General features: G+C 41.8%; 1 protein-coding gene across 1 annotated transcript in view; it reads left to right on the top strand.

Annotated features, from left to right (window-relative positions):
• The window catches only part of LOC134326680 (EGF-containing fibulin-like extracellular matrix protein 1), a 52,242-nt gene extending 33,752 nt beyond the window's left edge, over positions 1-18,490 (top strand). Inside the window, exons 7-9 of the mRNA XM_063008864.1 lie at positions 4,089-4,212; positions 4,412-4,604; positions 18,311-18,490. Of these exons, the coding sequence (XP_062864934.1) occupies positions 4,089-4,212; positions 4,412-4,604; positions 18,311-18,472 (479 nt within the window). The 3' untranslated portion in view covers positions 18,473-18,490. The remainder of the gene's footprint in view (positions 1-4,088; positions 4,213-4,411; positions 4,605-18,310) is intronic.
• Positions 18,491-19,335: the final 845 nt, after the last annotated feature.

Here is a 19,335-nt window from a genome sequence, read left to right as displayed (position 1 = left end):
TAACATTAAAAACTTGTTTCTACACACACTGTCCATTTTAAAAGCTTATAGATGAGCTAAACCCTTACTATAAACAGCAAAGACCAGCTTGTCCAGTTGACCATAATGAGGTGTTAGACCAGCTGAAACCTTGGCTGACCAAGAAGGCCAATATTTAAGCAGGGTTTTGTCCTTTATTTAAAACCTTATCGTTCAACATCCCAGCTAGCTAGCATAAATTACTAGATTATTTTTCATTATATCATGTTTAGTAGCATGTGATATTCTTGACAACTAGGTAACTAGGTAACTAGGTTTTGCCTCATGGTTTGAATTGGAGAGTCAGATAGTAGGTAGCTTCAGCCTTCCAGTAATTTTTTTAGGCATGAACTAAGGTAGTTTGGTGCTCTGCCCATGGTGTGTCCTGGAAACGATGGGCTCAAGGCGGTAAAACCTCCAGTGTGTAATTCTGTGACCATTAGATACATGTATTTTATAGAATGGTTTATTGTAACCTTTCAATAATGTAAACAAAGATAATACTCTCTTTAAAAATACTTCTAACCAGTGGGTCCATAAAAAAGGCAAGTCGAAACATTGCTAGGTTAGCAATCCTAGCCTAAACATAACTCTGAACTAATGTTATGGGAATAAGTGTCTTGAATCAGTTGTAGCTAGCCAGTTAAAAGTAGTTAACGTTAAAAGTTAGTGTTAGGCTATGTATTATATTGTGTCATTAAAACCAGTAGCTACATTGTTAGCAAGTTAGTTAGCAAGTCAAATGTGCTTATAGGGCTTAGGGCTAGGGGGGCTATCATGTAGTAGTGGTGGATCTACAAAGCCATGAGGGGAAGTTTAGCAGCTAAAATTAAATAAAAATGAGTGCACTTTATTAATGTGTAAAAATATAGTCTGAAAACAAAATGTAAGGTTAATACATATGAGTTCTGTATTAATTATGCATTTTAAAACATGTGATTTTACAGAACTTATTTTTTAACAGCACATTCAAACGTCTTCTGTGGAAACGTTACATGCAGTTTATTGATATGGTGACATCTGCTGGTAGTGCAGTGCAATTGCATTTCTATATATGCCTTCATGCACCATTAATAAAAAAAAAAAACGTTCTTAAACGTTAAAAACTTACAAAATAAGGAAAAAATATTGCCTAAATGATGTCCAGCCGTACTGGGGGGTGGGTAGGTTGGGAGCAGACTGAAGAAGCTGTGTAGTGGGTGGGTGGAATCACCTGCCATGCAGAGGGCTTTACGGGTGAGGCGGGTGTTGTGTAGCTCGTGGAGGGAGGGGAGAGAGGTGCCAATGATCTTCTCGGCCGCTCTCACTATGCGCTGGAGGGTCTTGCGGCAGGACGTGGTGCAGGCGCCGTATCATACAGTGATGCAGCTGGTCAAAAGTGTTTTATTCAGAAAATGCTGCATTTATTCTTTGGACATGTGGCTCCTGTTTTACTTCAGTGCCAAACACATGGTTTTCAAATGCTTCTGATTTAAATAGACGTTGTGTTTCATACTTTATACATTGACTTTTGTGATGAGGTTGCATGTAAGATTTATTTCTGACAACTCCAGAAAGATCACTGCAGCACCATCACAAATTTTTTGCTTGTTATATGGTGGGTTTTTGCCTTTCTGGCCAGAATACAAACATTTATATCAAACTGTTACCTGGCCTTACAGAACTTGACTTGACCCCAAAGTTTTTGCTATTTCCTAATAACATTTTGGACAGTGGAAATTGCACACTGGAGACATTTCTTTCTATGATATCTCCCTAGCAAGCCCTAGTACGCTTTATTTCAAGAGCCTAAGTCAGCTGCTTAGATAAGTGCGTGGTTGTTGAGAAGTCAGATATTTCTTGTATCCCGCTGTGGAACTGTCCTAGAAAACAACAGCTGATGACAATTCTTGACTTGCCCAAGTCAATTAAGTTTTAACTCGAGTTAGATACTTATGAGCAATTACAAAAGCTCGTGTCAGCAGGTATTAAATGGTATTATGCATGACTGGGAAATATTCCAGTATAAATGGGAATAATATGTACTGTAATGAAATTATAAGTCTCAAACATGATAAACCACAAAAATTTGGCCTACAGGCTGGCACGTGGGAAAATGTTTTATGTATGGGGGGCTGCCAGCTAGATTTAAAAGTGTAAAGCAATGCAATTTAATACACACACACACACACACACACACACAGGGGGGCTGTAATGAATAGCCCAAACATGCAATAACTGCTTGGCAGTGATGTTACCAACAAAACTATGAATGTTCTCCAAGCTGAATAATCGAAATCTCACTGCATGCCAGCAGTGTTGTCAGATCTCCGGTCCTACCTGCAATTTGATGTTCTGCTGTAATTAACCTTTCAACAAAGGAACGTTATATCCAATTTGTGCAGAATGTTCATAGTACATGCAGGTTTTTTTTAATCATGTTGATTGCAACACACTGTCATAAATCTTGCAACCTTTGGGGTATTTAAGGCGTGAATGCATTTGATTCAATCTACCATTTCAATTCAGTACAGAGTAGAAGTATCCAATAAAAAAAGTGCAAATTAAAAAAAAATCTGAAATAAGAGATGAGGGCGGCACGGCGGCTCAGTGGGTAGCACTGTCGTCTCACAGCAAGAAGATCCTGGGTTCGATCCTCAGGTGGAGAGGTCCGGGACCTTTCTGTGTGAAGTTTGCATGTGTTCCCTGTGTCTGTGTGGGTTTCCTCCAGGAGCTCCGGTTTCCTCCCACAGTCCAAAAACATGCAAGTGAGGTGAATTGGAGATACAAAATTGTCCATGACTGTGTTTGACATTAAAAAGACATGAACTGATTAATCTTATGTAACCAGCAACTACCTGTCCTGTCATGAATGTAACCAAAGTGTGTAAAACATGACGGTAAAATCTAATAAATAAAAAAATAAATAAGAGATGTAGGATATATAGCCAGTTTAATACTGTACATGAACTTTCAAACTCACTGTATTAGGTGGCACACTGAGCAAAAAGACCACTGATTGAGGGCTGTGTTCCAATTCACAAAATAAATCCTATACAGTTCACTAAAAGTAGTAGTCTCTCTATTGGTTGAAATCTGAATTTAGCACACTATTTGGTATATAGGATGTTATTTGAAACACAACTTTCCTATGGTCCGTGTGCTGCCTTAATTTCATGCTGATATATTATGTGAATGTGATTCTCCTAATACATTTCAGTATTTTACCTCCTTGTTTCCACACTCACTGTCCATTTTATCAGCTCCACTTACCATATAGGAGCACTTTGTAGTTCTACAATTACTGACTGTAGTCCATCTGTTTCTCTGCCTGCTTTGTTAGCCCCCTTTCATGCTGTTTTTTAATGGTCAGGACCCCCACAGGACCACTACAGAGCAGGTATTATTTGGGTGGTGGGTCATCCTCAGCACTGCATTGACACTGACGTGGTGGTGTGTTAGTGTGTGTTGTGCTGGTATGAGTGGATCAGACACAGCAGCGCTGCTGGAGTTTTTAAACACCTCACTGTCCCTGCTGGACTGAGAATAGTCCACAAACCAAAAACTATATCCAGCCAACAGCGCCGCATGGGCAGCGTCCTGTGATCACTGATGAAGGTCTAGAAGATGACCAACTCAAACAGCAGCAATAGTTGAGCGATCGTCTCTGACTTCACATCTACAAGGTGGACCAACTAGCTAAAAGTGTCTAATAGAGTGGACAGTGAGTGGACACAGTATTTAAAAACTCCAGCGGCACTGCTGTGTCTGATCCACTCACACCAGCACAACACACACTAACACACCACCACCATGTCAGTGTCACTGCAGTGCTGAGAATGATCCACGACCCAAATAATACCTGCTCTACAGTGGTCCTGTGGGGGTCCTGACCATTGAAGAACAGGGTGAAAGCAGGCTAAAGAGGTATGTAGAGACATAGCTGGACTACAGTCAGTAATGGAGCTGATAAAATGGACAGTGAGTGTAGAAACAAGGAGGTGGTTTTAATGTTATGGCTGATCAGTGTATGTGAAGTGTCACCTAAGTGACTACCTATAGTAAATGTATGTCTTCTTTTATTCTGGCAGACATCAACGAGTGTGAAACAGGTCACGAATGCAGAGAAGAAGAGATGTGCTGGAACTATTTCGGAGGCTTCCGGTGTTACCTCAAAAACCCCTGTCAGGACCCTTATGTGCAGACATCAGAGAAGTGAGTTCTTTAAGTATCGTTCTTTAAACCAGATGTGTTTATAACAGCAATTTTAATGCTCTGGCAGGCTGCACTAACATTATATCTGATAGCATGTAAATCAAATAATCATTAATATAACATACAGTAGGAACTCGGTCAGGTTTTGAAGCAGATTATTCAACCTGTATTCATGTTAAGTGTTCTTTCTGTCTTGTAGCCGCTGTATGTGCCAATCGCAGAGTACATGTCGGGGCTTGCCTCAGTCCATCATTTACAAGTATATGAACATTCACTCCGAGCGTACCGTACCGGCGGATATCTTCCAGATCCAAGCCACCAGCCTTTATCCCAACACACATAATACCTTCAGGATCAGAGCCGGCAATGACGGGGGAGAATTCTTCCTAAGGGTGAGTAATAAATCATACATCAAATCAGATATTATTCCAATTTTAGTGCTAATGGTATTAAGCAATTTATGTCAGACCCAAGTTATTAAGTGTTTTTTTAAGTGTATGGCCAAAAGTATTTCAGCCACACTTATTGCTAAAGGTGTATACAATTATGACTGCCCCACTATGCACAAAGCAGCAAGTTGGCAAGTTTAGCATGGTAGAAATCCAGTAGCCCACACAAAACCCTGTCCTCATTAAAATAGCCAGGTATTTTAGCCAGCAACTTGACTGGGCACAAGTGCTCACCGACAAACTACATAATCTTCTGTAAAGCCATCTAAGATATACTGTACATTATCTTATTTGTCATATATACATATATGTGAGTTGAATGGCCGTGCGGTGATGTTAAAGGAGGCTACTTTAGTCAGGATGCCACAGATTAGGGATCACCCTCTTATATTAGCCACACTTTGGTCCAGAAAAAAATTACACCACTCAATAATCAATAATTAACAATAAAAAAATAACACAAAAAAAACAAACAAATAACTCAATCAAAATACTCAGTCACTTCAAGTCTATAGATGCTCTCCTCTCAACCTCTCAGTCTAGACTGAAGAGCCATGTTCAGTTACCTGATTATAGGTTCTTGGCCTAAACCATTTTCCAAACAACAACAACAAAAATCAATTATATCAATTATATAATATTATAATGATATAGTATTTGACTAAATAATCATAATTACAATGTACAGTAGACCCTTGAGTTACGAACGGTTTACCATACGAAACATGTGACATCACGAACAAGTTGACTCCAACCGTCTCTCTCTCTCTCTCTCTCTCTCTCTATATACTGTGTATATATATATATATATATATATATACAGTGTATCACAAAAGTGAGTACACCCCTCACATTTCTGCAGATATTTAAGTATATCTTTTCATGGGACAACACTGACAAAATGACACTTTGACACAATGAAAAGTAGTCTGTGTGCAGCTTATATAACAGTGTAAATTTATTCTTCCCTCAAAATAACTCAATATACAGCCATTAATGTCTAAACCACCGGCAACAAAAGTGAGTACACCCCTAAGAGACTACACCCCTAAATGTCCAAATTGAGCACTGCTTGTCATTTTCCCTCCAAAATGTCATGTGATTTGTTAGTGTTACTAGGTCTCAGGTGTGCATAGGGAGCAGGTGTGTTTAATTTAGTAGTACAGCTCTCACACTCTCTCATACTGGTCACTGAAAGTTCCAACATGGCACCTCATGGCAAAGAACTCTCTGAGGATCCTAAAAGACGAATTGTTGCGCTACATGAAGATGGCCAAGGCTACAAGAAGATTGCCAACACCCTGAAACTGGGCTGCAGCACAGTGGCCAAGATCATCCAGCGTTTTAAAAGAGCCGGGTCCACTCAGAACAGACCTCGAGTTGGTCGTCCAAAGAAGCTGAGTGCACGTGCTCAGCGTCACATCCAACTGCTGTCTTTGAAAGATAGGCGCAGGAGTGCTGTCAGCATTGCTGCAGAGATTGAAAAGGTGGGGGGTCAGCCTGTCAGTGCTCAGACCATACGCCGCACACTACATCAAATTGGTCTGCATGGCTGTCACCCCAGAAGGAAGCCTCTTCTGAAGTCTCTACACAAGAAAGCCCGCAAACAGTTTGCTGAAGACATGTCAACAAAGGACATGGATTACTGGAACCATGTCCTATGGTCTGACGAGACCAAGATTAATTTGTTTGGTTCAGATGGTCTCAAGCATGTGTGGCGGCAATCAGGTGAGAAGTACAAAGATAAGTGTGTCATGCCTACAGTCAAGCATGGTGGTGGGAATGCCATGGTCTGGGGCTGCATGAGTGCAGCAGGTGTTGGGGAGTTACATTTCATTGAGGGACACATGAACTCCAATATGTACTGTGAAATACTGAAGCAGAGCATGATCCCCTCCCTCCGGAAACTGGGTCGCAGGGCAGTGTTCCAGCATGATAATGACCCCAAACACACCTCTAAGACGACCACTGCTTTATTGAAGAGGCTGAGGGTAAAGGTGATGGACTGGCCAAGCATGTCTCCAAACCTAAACCCAATAGAACATCTTTGGGGCATCCTCAAGCGGAAGGTGGAGGAGCGCAAAGTCTCGAATATCCGCCAGCTCCGTGATGTCGTCATGAAGGAGTGGAAAAGCATTCCAGTGGCAACCTGTGAAGCTCTGGTAAACTCCATGCCCAGGAGAGTTAAGGCAGTTCTGGGAAATAATGGTGGCCACACAAAATATTGACACTTCAGGAACTTTCACTTAGGGGTGTACTCACTTTTGTTGCCGGTGGTTTAGACATTAATGGCTGTATATTGAGTTATTTTGAGGGAAGAATAAATTTACACTGTTATATAAGCTGCACACAGACTACTTTTCATTGTGTCAAAGTGTCATTTTGTCAGTGTTGTCCCATGAAAAGATATACTTAAATATCTGCAGAAATGTGAGGGGTGTACTCACTTTTGTGATACACTGTATATATATATATATACAGTGTATCACAAAAGTGAGTACACCCCTCACATTTCTGCAAATATTTCATTATATCTTTTCATGGGACAACACTATAGACATGAAACTTGGATATAACTTAGAGTAGTCAGTGTACAACTTGTATAGCAGTGTAGATTTACTGTCTTCTGAAAATAACTCAACACACAGCCATTAATGTCTAAACAGCTGGCAACATAAGTGAGTACACCCCACAGTGAACATGTCCAAATTGTGCCCAAATGTGTCGTTGTCCCTCCCTGGTGTCATGTGTCAAGGTCCCAGGTGTAAATGGGGAGCAGGGCTGTTAAATTTGGTGTTTTGGGTACAATTCTCTCATACTGGCCACTGGATATTCAACATGGCACCTCATGGCAAAGAACTCTCTGAGGATGTGAAAAATAGAATTGTTGCTCTCCACAAAGATGGCCTGGGCTATAAGAAGATTGCTAACACCCTGAAACTGAGCTACAGCATGGTGGCCAAGGTCATACAGCGGTTTTCCAGGACAGGTTCCACTCGGAACAGGCTTCGCCAGGGTCGACCAAAGAAGTTGAGTCCACGTGTTCGGCGTCATATCCAGAGGTTGGCTTTAAAAAATAGACACATGAGTGCTGCCAGCATTGCTGCAGAGGTTGAAGATGTGGGAGGTCAGCCTGTCAGTGCTCAGACCATACGCCGCACACTGCATCAACTCGGTCTGCATGGTCGTCCTCCCAGAAGGAAGCTGACGCATAAGAAAGCCCGCAAACAGTTTGCTGAAGACAAGCAGTCCAAGAACATGGATTACTGGAATGCCCTGTGGTCTGACGAGACCAAGATAAACTTGTTTGGCTCAGATGGTGTCCAGCATGTGTGGCGGCGCCCTGGTGAGAAGTACCAAGACAACTGTATCTTGCCTACAGTCAAGCATGGTGGTGGTAGCATCATGGTCTTGGGCTGCATGAGTGTTGCTGGCACTGGGGAGCTGCAGTTCATTGAGGGAAACATGAATTCCAACATGTACTGTGACATTCTGAAACAGAGCATGATCCCATCCCTTCGAAAACTGGGCCTCATGGCAGTTTTCCAACAGGATAACGACCCCAAACACAACCTCCAAGATGACAACTGCCTTGCTGAGGAAGCTGAAGGTAAAGGTGATGGACTAAACCCAATTGAGCACCTGTGGCGCATCCTCAAGTGGAAGGTGGAGGAGTTCAAGGTGTCTAACATCCACCAGCTCCGTGATGTCATCATGGAGGAGTGGAAGAGGATTCCAGTAGCAACCTGTGCAGCTCTGGTGAATTCCATGCCCAGGAGGGTTAAGGCAGTGCTGGATAATAATGGTGGTCACACAAAATATTGACACTTTGGGCACAATTTGGACATGTTCACTGTGGGGTGTACTCACTTATGTTGCCAGCTATTTAGACATTAATGGCTGTGTGTTGAGTTATTTTCAGAAGACAGTAAATCTACACTGCTATACAAGTTGTACACTGAATACTCTAAGTTATACCCAAGTTTTATTTCTATAGTGTTGTCCCATGAAAATATATAATGAAATATTTGCAGAAATGTGAGGGGTGTACTCACTTTTGTGATACACTGTATATATATACAGTGTATCACAAAAGTGAGTACACCCCTCACATTTCTGCAGATATTTAAGTTTATCTTTTCATGGGACAACACTGACAAAATGACACTTTGACACAATGAAAAGTAGTCTGTGTGCAGCTTATATAACAGTGTAAATTTATTCTTCCCTCAAAATAACTCAATATACAGCCATTAATGTCTAAACCACCGGCAACAAAAGTGAGTACACCCCTTAGTGAAAGTTCCTGAAGTGTCAATATTTTGTGTGGCCATCATTATTTCCCAGAACTGCCTTAACTCTCCTGGGCATGGAGTTTACCAGAGCTTCACAGGTTGCCACTGAAATGCTTTTCCACTCCTCCATGACGACATCACGGAGCTGGCGGATATTCGAGACTTTGCGCTCCTCCACCTTCCGCTTGAGGATGCCCCAAAGATGTTCTATTGGGTTTAGGTCTGGAGACATGCTTGGCCAGTCCATCACCTTTACCCTCAGCCTCTTCAATAAAGCAGTGGTCGTCTTAGAGGTGTGTTTGGGGTCATTATCATGCTGGAACACTGCCCTGCGACCCAGTTTCCGGAGGGAGGGGATCATGCTCTGCTTCAGTATTTCACAGTACATATTGGAGTTCATGTGTCCCTCAATGAAATGTAACTCCCCAACACCTGCTGCACTCATGCAGCCCCAGACCATGGCATTCCCACCACCATGCTTGACTGTAGGCATGACACACTTATCTTTGTACTCCTCACCTGATTGCCGCCACACATGCTTGAGACCATCTGAACCAAACAAATTAATCTTGGTCTCATCAGACCATAGGACATGGTTCCAGTAATCCATGTCCTTTGTTGACATGTCTTCAGCAAACTGTTTGCGGGCTTTCTTGTGTAGAGATTTCAGAAGAGGCTTCCTTCTGGGGTGACAGCCATGCAGACCAATTTGATGTAGTGTGCGGCGTATGGTCTGAGCACTGACAGGCTGACCCCCCACCTTTTCAATCTCTGCAGCAATGCTGACAGCACTCCTGCGCCTATCTTTCAAAGACAGCAGTTGGATGTGACGCTGAGCACGTGCACTCAGCTTCTTTGGACGACCAACGCGAGGTCTGTTCTGAGTGGACCCTGCTCTTTAAAAACGCTGGATGATCTTGGCCACTGTGCTGCAGCTCAGTTTCAGGGTGTTGGCAATCTTCTTGTAGCCTTGGCCATCTTCATGTAGCGCAACAGTTCGTCTTTTAGGATCCTCAGAGAGTTCTTTGCCATGAGGTGCCATGTTGGAACTTTCAGTGACCAGTATGAGAGAGTGTGAGAGCTGTACTACTAAATTGAACACACCTGCTCCCTATGCACACCTGAGACCTAGTAACACTAACGAGTCACATGACATTTTGGAGGGAAAATGACAAGCAGTGCTCAATTTGGACATTTAGAGGTATAGTCTCTTAGGGGTGTGCTCACTTTTGTTGTCGGTGGTTTAGACATTAATGGCTGTATATTGAGTTATTTTGAGGGAAGAATAAATTTACACTGTTATATAAGCTGCACACAGACTACTTTTCATTGTGTCAAAGTGTCATTTTGTCAGTGTTGTCCCATGAAAAGATATACTTAAATATCTGCAGAAATGTGAGGGGTGTACTCACTTTTGTGATACACTGTATATACTGTGTGTATATATATATATATATATATATACAGTGTATCACAAAAGTGAGTACACCCCTCACATTTCTGCAAATATTTCATTATATCTTTTCATGGGACAACACTATAGACATGAAACTTGGATATAACTTAGAGTAGTCAGTGTACAGCTTGTATAGCAGTGTAGATTTACTGTCTTCTGAAAATAACTCAACACACAGCCATTAATGTCTAAATAGCTGGCAACATAAGTGAGTACACCCCACAGTGAACATGTCCAAATTGTGCCCAAATGTGTCGTTGTCCCTCCCTGGTGTCATGTGTCAAGGTCCCAGGTGTAAATGGGGAGCAGGGCTGTTAAATTTGGTGTTTTGGGTACAATTCTCGTATACTGGCCACTGGATGTTCAACATGGCACCTCATGGCAAAGAACTCTCTGAGGATGTGAGAAATAGAATTGTTGCTCTCCACAAAGATGGCCTGGGCTATAAGAAGATTGCTAACACCCTGAAACTGAGCTACAGCATGGTGGCCAAGGTCATACAGCGGTTTTCCAGGACAGGTTCCACTCGGAACAGGCTTCGCCAGGGTCGACCAAAGAAGTTGAGTCCACGTGTTCGGCGTCATATCCAGAGGTTGGCTTTAAAAAATAGACACATGAGTGCTGCCAGCATTGCTGCAGAGGTTGAAGACGTGGGAGGTCAGCCTGTCAGTGCTCAGACCATACGCCGCACACTGCATCAACTCGGTCTGCATGGTCGTCATCCCAGAAGCAAGCTGACGCACAAGAAAGCCAGCAAACAGTTTGCTGAAGACAAGCAGTCCAAGAACATGGATTACTGGAATGCCCTGTGGTCTGACGAGACCAGGATAAACTTGTTTGGCTCAGATGGTGTCCAGCATGTGTGGCGGCGCCCTGGTGAGAAGTACCAAGACAACTGTATCTTGCCTACAGTCAAGCATTGTGGTGTTAGCATCATGGTCTTGGGCTGCATGAGTGTTGCTGGCACTGGGGAGCTGCAGTTCATTGAGGGAAACATGAATTTCAACATGTACTGTGACATTCTGAAACAGAGCATGATCCCCTCCCTTCGAAAACTGGGCCTCATGGCAGTTTTCCAACAGGATAACGACCCCAAACACAACCTCCAAGATGACAACTGCCTTGCTGAGGAAGCTGAAGGTAAAGGTGATGGACTAAACCCAATTGAGCACGTGTGGCGCATCCTCAAGTGGAAGTTGGAGGAGTTCAAGGTGTCTAACATCCACCAGCTCCGTGATGTCATCATGGAGGAGTGGAAGAGGATTCCAGTAGCAACCTGTGCAGCTCTGGTGAATTCCATGCCCAGGAGGGTTAAGGCAGTGCTGGATAATAATGGTGGTCACACAAAATATTGACACTTTGGGCACAATTTGGACATGTTCACTGTGGGGTGTACTCACTTATGTTGCCAGCCATTTAGACATTAATGGCTGTGTGTTGAGTTATTTTCAGAAGACAGTAAATCTACACTGCTATACAAGCTGTACACTGACTACTCTAAGTTATATCCAAGTTTTATTTCTATAGTGTTGTCCCATGAAAAGATATAATAAAATATTTGCAGAAATGTGAGGGGTGTACTCACTTTTGTGATACACTGTATATATATATAGTGTATGTGTGTATGTATGTGTATATATATATATATATATATATATATATATATATATATATATATATATATATATATATATATATATATACAGGGGTTGGACAAAATAACTGAAACACCTGGTTTTAGACCACAATAATTTATTAGTATGGTGTAGGGCCTCCTTTTGCGGCCAATACAGCGTCAATTCGTCTTGGAAATGACATATACAAGTCCTGCACAGTGGTCAGAGGGATTTTAAGCCATTCTTCTTGCAGGATAGTGGCCAGGTCACTACGTGATGCTGGTGGAGGAAAACGTTTCCTGACTCGCTTCTCCAAAACACCCCAAAGTGGCTCAATAATATTTAGATCTGGTGACTGTGCAGGCCATGGGAGATGTTCAACTTCACTTTCATGTTCATCAAACCAATCTTTCACCAGTCTTGCTGTGTGTATTGGTGCATTGTCATCCTGATACACGGCACCGCCATTGGATGCACATGGTCCTCCAGAATGGTTCGGTAGTCCTTGGCAGTGACGCGCCCATCTAGCACAAGTATTGGGCCAAGGGAATGCCATGATATGGCAGCCCAAACCATCACTGATCCACCCCCATGCTTCACTCTGGGCATACAACAGTCTGGGTGGTACGCTTCTTTGGGGCTTCTCCACACCGTAACTCTCCCGGATGTGGGGAAAACAGTAAAGGTGGACTCATCAGAGAACAATACATGTTTCACATTGTCCACAGCCCAAGATTTGCGCTCCTTGCACCATTGAAACCGACGTTTGGCATTGGCACGAGTGACCAAAGGTTTGGCTATAGCAGCCCGGCCGTGTATATTGACCCTGTGGAGCTCCCGACGGACAGTTCTGGTGGAAACAGGAGAGTTGAGGTGCCCATTTAATTCTGCCGTGATTTGGGCAGCCGTGGTTTTATGTTTTTTGGATACAATCCGGGTTAGCACCCGAACATCCCTTTCAGACAGCTTCCTCTTGCGTCCACAGTTAATCCTGTTGGATGTGGTTTGTCCTTCTTGGTGGTATGCTGACATTACCCTGGATACCGTGGCTCTTGATACATCACAAAGACTTGCTGTCTTGGTCACAGATGCGCCAGCAAGACGTGCACCAACAATTTGTCCTCTTTTGAACTCTGGTATGTCACCCATAATGTTGTGTGCATTGCAATATTTTGAGCAAAACTGTGCTCTTACCCTGCTATTTGAACCTTCACACTCTGCTCTTACTGGTGCAATGTGCAATTAATGAAGATTGGCCACCAGACTGGTCCAATTTAGCCATGAAACCTACCACACTAAAATGACAGGTGTTTCAGTTATTTTGTCCAACCCCTGTATATATATACAGTGTATCACAAAAGTGAGTACACCCCTCACATTTCTGCAAATATTTCAATATATCTTTTCATGGGACAACACTATAGACATGAAACTTGGATATAACTTAGAGTAGTCAGTGTACAACTTGTATAGCAGTGTAGATTTACTGTCTTCTGAAAATAACTCAACACACAGCCATTAATGTCTAAATGGCTGGCAACATAAGTGAGTACACCCCACAGTGAACATGTCCAAATTGTGCCCAAAGTGTCAATATTTTGTGTGACCACCATTATTATCCAGCACTGCCTTAACCCTCCTGGGCATGGAATTCACCAGAGCTGCACAGGTTGCTACTGGAATCCTCTTCCACTCCTCCATGATGACATCACGGAGCTGGTGGATGTTAGACACCTTGAACTCCTCCACCTTCCACTTGAGGATGTGCCACAGGTGCTCAATTGGGTTTAGTCCATCACCTTTACCTTCAGCTTCCTCAGCAAGGCAGTTGTCATCTTGGAGGTTGTGTTTGGGGTCGTTATCCTGTTGGAAAACTGCCATGAGGCCCAGTTTTCGAAGGGAGGGGATCATGCTCTGTTTCAGAATGTCACAGTACATGTTGGAATTCATGTTTCCCTCAATGAACCGCAGCTGCCCAGTGCCAGCAACACTCATGCAGCCCAAGACCATGATGCTACCACCACCATGCTTGACTGTAGGCAAGATACAGTTGTCTTGGTACTTCTCACCAGGGCGCCGCCACACATGCTGGACACCATCTGAGCCAAACAAGTTTATCTTGGTCTCGTCAGACCACAGGGCATTCCAGTAATCCATGTTCTTGGACTGCTTGTCTTCAGCAAACTGTTTGCTGGCTTTCTTGTGCGTCAGCTTCCTTCTGGGATGACGACCATGCAGACCGAGTTGATGCAGTGTGCGGCGTATGGTCTGAGCACTGACAGGCTGACCTCCCACGTCTTCAACCTCTGCAGCAATGCTGGCAGCACTCATGTGTCTATTTTTTAAAGCCAACCTCTGGATATGACGCCGAACACGTGGACTCAACTTCTTTGGTCGACCCTGGCGAAGCCTGTTCTGAGTGGAACCTGTCCTGGAAAACCGCTGTATGACCTTGGCCACCGTGCTGTAGCTCAGTTTCAGGGTGTTAGCAATCTTCTTATAGCCCAGGCCATCTTTGTGGAGAGCAACAATTCTATTTCTCACATCCTCAGAGAGTTCTTTGCCATCAGGTGCCATGTTGAATATCCAGTGGCCAGTATGAGAGAATTGTACCCAAAACACCAAATTTAACAGCCCTGCTCCCCATTTACACCTGGGACCTTGACACATGACACCAGGGAGGGACAACGACACATTTGGGCACAATTTGGACATGTTCACTGTGGGGTGTACTCACTTATGTTGCCAGCTATTTAGACATTAATGGCTGTGTGTTGAGTTATTTTCAGAAGACAGTAAATCTACACTGCTATACAAGTTGTACACTGACTACTCTAAGTTATATCCAAGTTTCATATCTATAGTGTTGTCCCATAAAAAGATATAATGAAATATTTGCAGAAATGTGAGGGGTGTACTCACTTTTGTGATACACTGTATATATATATATATACTGTATATATATATATATATATATATATATATATATATATATATATATAGTGTATGTGTGTATATATATATATATATAGTGTATGTGTGTATATATATATAGTGTATGTGTGTGTATATATATATATATATAGTGTATGTGTGTATATATATATATATATATATATATATATATATATATATATATATATATATATATATATATATATATATATACATACATATATATATATACAATATTAAAATGTCCCCGATCAAGGTGCAGAAAAGGCGTAGTGGTGAGAAAATGAAAAAAAAAAAAATCACTATTTGTTGAGTTGTATAATTACTCCCGCCAGTAGCTGTCACTGTGTATCAGACAGTGGGGACAGTGAGTGAGAGAGAAGAAGGAATTCGGCTCAGTAAAGTATTCTTTCTTTCGTGCAATTACACCTACAAAATACAACACTATTAAAATAAAGAAGGATATAATAGAGAAATATGAGAGTTATTGTTTCTTAGTAGATACGTTTTATAAAAAAAGGAATTTATTACGGTGTAAGGTACAGCACACGTACTTTACTGAAATGTGGTGTGTGTTTTATGTCCAGTACAGTACTACTGTGTATTGTTGTTTATTATTGTTTATTACAGTAATGTCTATTTTATAATTTAAGGGAAAATATACTTGTATTTATAACAAAAAAGACCAATTAATTCATTAGAAAGGTTAGGTAAGGGGGTGGTTTGGGAGGTCTGGCACAGATTATTTCTTATGGGAAAAATAGGTTTAACATACGAACATTTTGACTTAAGAACAGCCCTTTGGAACCAAATAAATTCGTAAGACTAGGGTCTACTGTATTAATGTATCTTACTATAACCTCTGTGACAATCATTATATTACATAATATAATAGCACATCTGTACGTATTTACACTACAGTATTTGGGAGATGGTATGTGCCACACTACGGGAACCCGGAAATAGTCCTTGCGCACCTTTCTCCATTTTTTTTGGACACCAACCCCATCGTTATATTTATAATAAAGTTTCTTTAAAGCATGTCGTGAGTCTTTGAGTCTTTTTTCCATATGTAACAGACAGCAGCTCCTTTACAATATACAACAGTACAGTACATCAATTTTGTTTTTTGCAAATCCCAGTTTGTTTGGAAGCTGGGGTCAGAGTGCAGAATAAGCCATTGTACGGGTCCACTGGAGCCGAAAGGGTTAAGGGCCTTGCTCAAGGACCCAACAGTGGCTGCATGGTAGAGCTGGGATTCGAATTCTCAACCATTCAGTTGACAGCCCAAAGCTCAACTAGGCTACCACTGTCCCTGTCCACTGTTTATATATAATGTCTAATAATGCTAAGGGTTTAGGAATGTCAAACAAGGTCCACATACTTCCATACGTCCATATAGTGTTAATTTTATGTATATATGCATATTTTTAGCATAATAATTCAGTACTTTATTGTAGCCCTGAACTAAAAAACAAACATATAACTTTTTTGAATGGCCACTTGACATGTGGGTCCAATTTAGGAGAGATCATGATTCATCTGTGTTTGTTTTTCATTATTTTTTTTTATCGTATCTTAGCTCATCTTTTGTCAGCTTTGCTGGGTGAGGCAGCAGGATTTGTTCTTTAGTTACACAACTCGCAGCTCTTACTAAGGGATTCCCTGGTGTTCCCAATCCAGATGTGCGATATAATCATTTTAGCAGGTGTTGGGTCTGTCCAGTGGTCTCCATCCGGTGAGACATGCCAGAAACTGCTCAGGTGGAGGCCAATCAGGAGGCATCCAAGCCTAAATCACTTCAACTGGCTTCACTCTGAGGTTCTTCCAAACCGCTGAGCTCCGTACTCTTCTATTTTTCAAACTCATTTCTGCTGCTTGTTTCATGTTGTTTCAGTTATTACCCACAGCTCATGAGCGTAGATAAAGACAGTGTTAGAACAGCAAGAGATCTTAAAAATATCTTGGCGTTCAGATCCTCTACTCCAGTGTTATTTGCTGCTATGAGTCTGAGAGATGGAGCCCTGCAAAACCTGAGTGTGCATGGAAGAGACTCATCACACACAGATAGTCAGAGTAAGCTTCCAGTTTATTTTATGAAGGAGGGAGTTTATATAGATGGAGACTTGATGTACTGTACTGCTGGGGAGAAATTTCATTCACCTTGTGTGGTGGAGGAGAAATTGTTTGCCGTGATCGTATAGTGAGTAACTATTATTCTGAGTCTGAAGCACTGCTGGTGGCTACTGGAGCAGCACTGGTGCATAAAACAGCAAGGAAAAGCCGAGAACAAAGCGAGCCTCCCGACAAAATAAAGCCTATCACTCATGTGCGCCGGCTAGCGGACGATTACTGAACTACTGGTGCTTGGTATGCTTCTCGGGGGAATTTTAAACAATCGGACCGGACATTCGGTTTTTCAGATTTTGTCAGTTAAATGGGAGTCTGTTAAATCGAGGTTCCACTGTACTTACAAGCAGAACCAAGTTAATGGTTAGGGTGTTGGGGTTGTTTAACATTCAGAGGGGGAGACAGGTTCTGTGGTTAATTATTACTAAAATGTGCACCTCTGGTGTAACACAGAGGTCAGAGGAGAAGGACAAGTTACCAAAAGTTTATGGACATCGTGATATTTTACCAAACAGACAGACATAATCTGAACGAAAGTTGTTTATTGGCTTGCACAAACCTAGCATCGTTTCTTCCAGAACTATCCGATAAAGTGTTGGTTAATGATTTTTACACCTGCACATGTGTCGGAGGGGGCGTGTGTCAGTCTCGGCTCTCCTCAACCAGGGTGTAGATCAACATCAGTAGAGAGGTAGCATAATGCAATCGGGTAATTGGATACGACTAGATTGGGAGGAAAATTGGGAAAAATGCACACAAAAAAAAATAAAGCGCATAGCCACACTGATGCACTGCTACTTTCACATCATCACATGAAAATCTTCTTCCTCTTAAAGCTTCTTTGAGCATCCAAAAAGGTGGAAATCAGATGGCGCTTAATCCGATCTATAAGCTCTCTCTCAATCTCTCAGACACGACCAGTTACTACTCCTCCCACCCTCACCGCTTCCAACCAAAATATAAAAGTGAGGAAACTTTTTGAAGATCCCTTGTGTTTTTTTTTTAAGGCTAAAAGCATTGTATCAGATTCCCGTGCCACACTGTATAGGCTTAGGTGCCACAGTCTAGAGTGCTGACTGTAAAATACATACTTACAAAAAACATGGTTAGTCTGGCTACCCTAGGCTTGTGTCATCGGTTGCATTAGCATAAACTGGTAGAATTAGCTTGTTATTAATCCACTTTACTCTTTTACAGCGTTCCAGTAACGTCAGCGCGATGCTGGTGTTGACCAAGTCTCTAGAGGGTCCTTTGGAGAAAATCATCGATCTAGAGATGATCACCCACCACACAGTCTCAAACTATCGCGCCAGCTCCTTATTACGGCTCACTATTATCGTAGGACCCTACACCTTCTAATACCCATCACTACTGCCGCTTCACATGTTTTTAAATATCCACTTTGCTAACTGTTTTAGCTCCTACTACAACTATGCCAAGACATTATGAACTACTTGTTCTGGTGAATGTCTTTTTGTTTGTTATTGACAGTTATGCTGAATTCCAAAGACTGCTAGTTGTCTCCAGTGTATTTGTAAGCTAATTTAGCTAACATTGCTAAACAGCTAATATGTATAATAGAGAGGGAGGCACTAACAAATCAGATCTTTACTCAATCTTGTTTAAAAACTTTGTTTTACATGGTTTGTATTTGCCACAGAAGTATGTGTTCATGGCACGATATGTTGTAGGACAAACTTGGATGCTAAAGCATTAATTTATTGCCTTGTTTTTTACCCTAGCATGATTTACACAACATACCCAAAAGTATTTAGACTACCTTTTTAATTCTGCTATTTTCGACACACCCTTTAGTACCCTGTGTATAAAATTAGCCATACATCTATGCAAATTTTATAAACAATTAGCAGTAAATAGGTGCTCAGTGACTTTTAAAGTTTAACTATTCAAATCTTTCACTTCAGATTACCACCCATCAGGTGTAAGTGCATTTATTGTAAAGTGTAAACGTCTATAACACCTAAGCACTGACAGGAATGCCCCCCAAGATCATAGTATGCCATCTTTTATTACAGGTTAATGAATTTTCCTGTCTTGCTAGAGCTGCTCTGGTCAATTAAGAATTGTTACAGTAATGTGACAATGTCTAAAAACTAAAACAAACGCTCGCAAAATGGGACCATTTAGTAATAACTTACAACCCCAAATGCAAATTTAAAAAAAATGCAGTGTTCCTTACATTTACTTTGACTTTTATTTGA

Source organism: Trichomycterus rosablanca, chromosome 14 (genome assembly GCF_030014385.1).
Source record: "Trichomycterus rosablanca isolate fTriRos1 chromosome 14, fTriRos1.hap1, whole genome shotgun sequence".
Taxonomy (NCBI): domain Eukaryota; kingdom Metazoa; phylum Chordata; class Actinopteri; order Siluriformes; family Trichomycteridae; genus Trichomycterus; species Trichomycterus rosablanca.
Note: the sequence above shows the minus strand (reverse complement) of the source record. Positions and strands in the feature narration are given on the sequence as shown.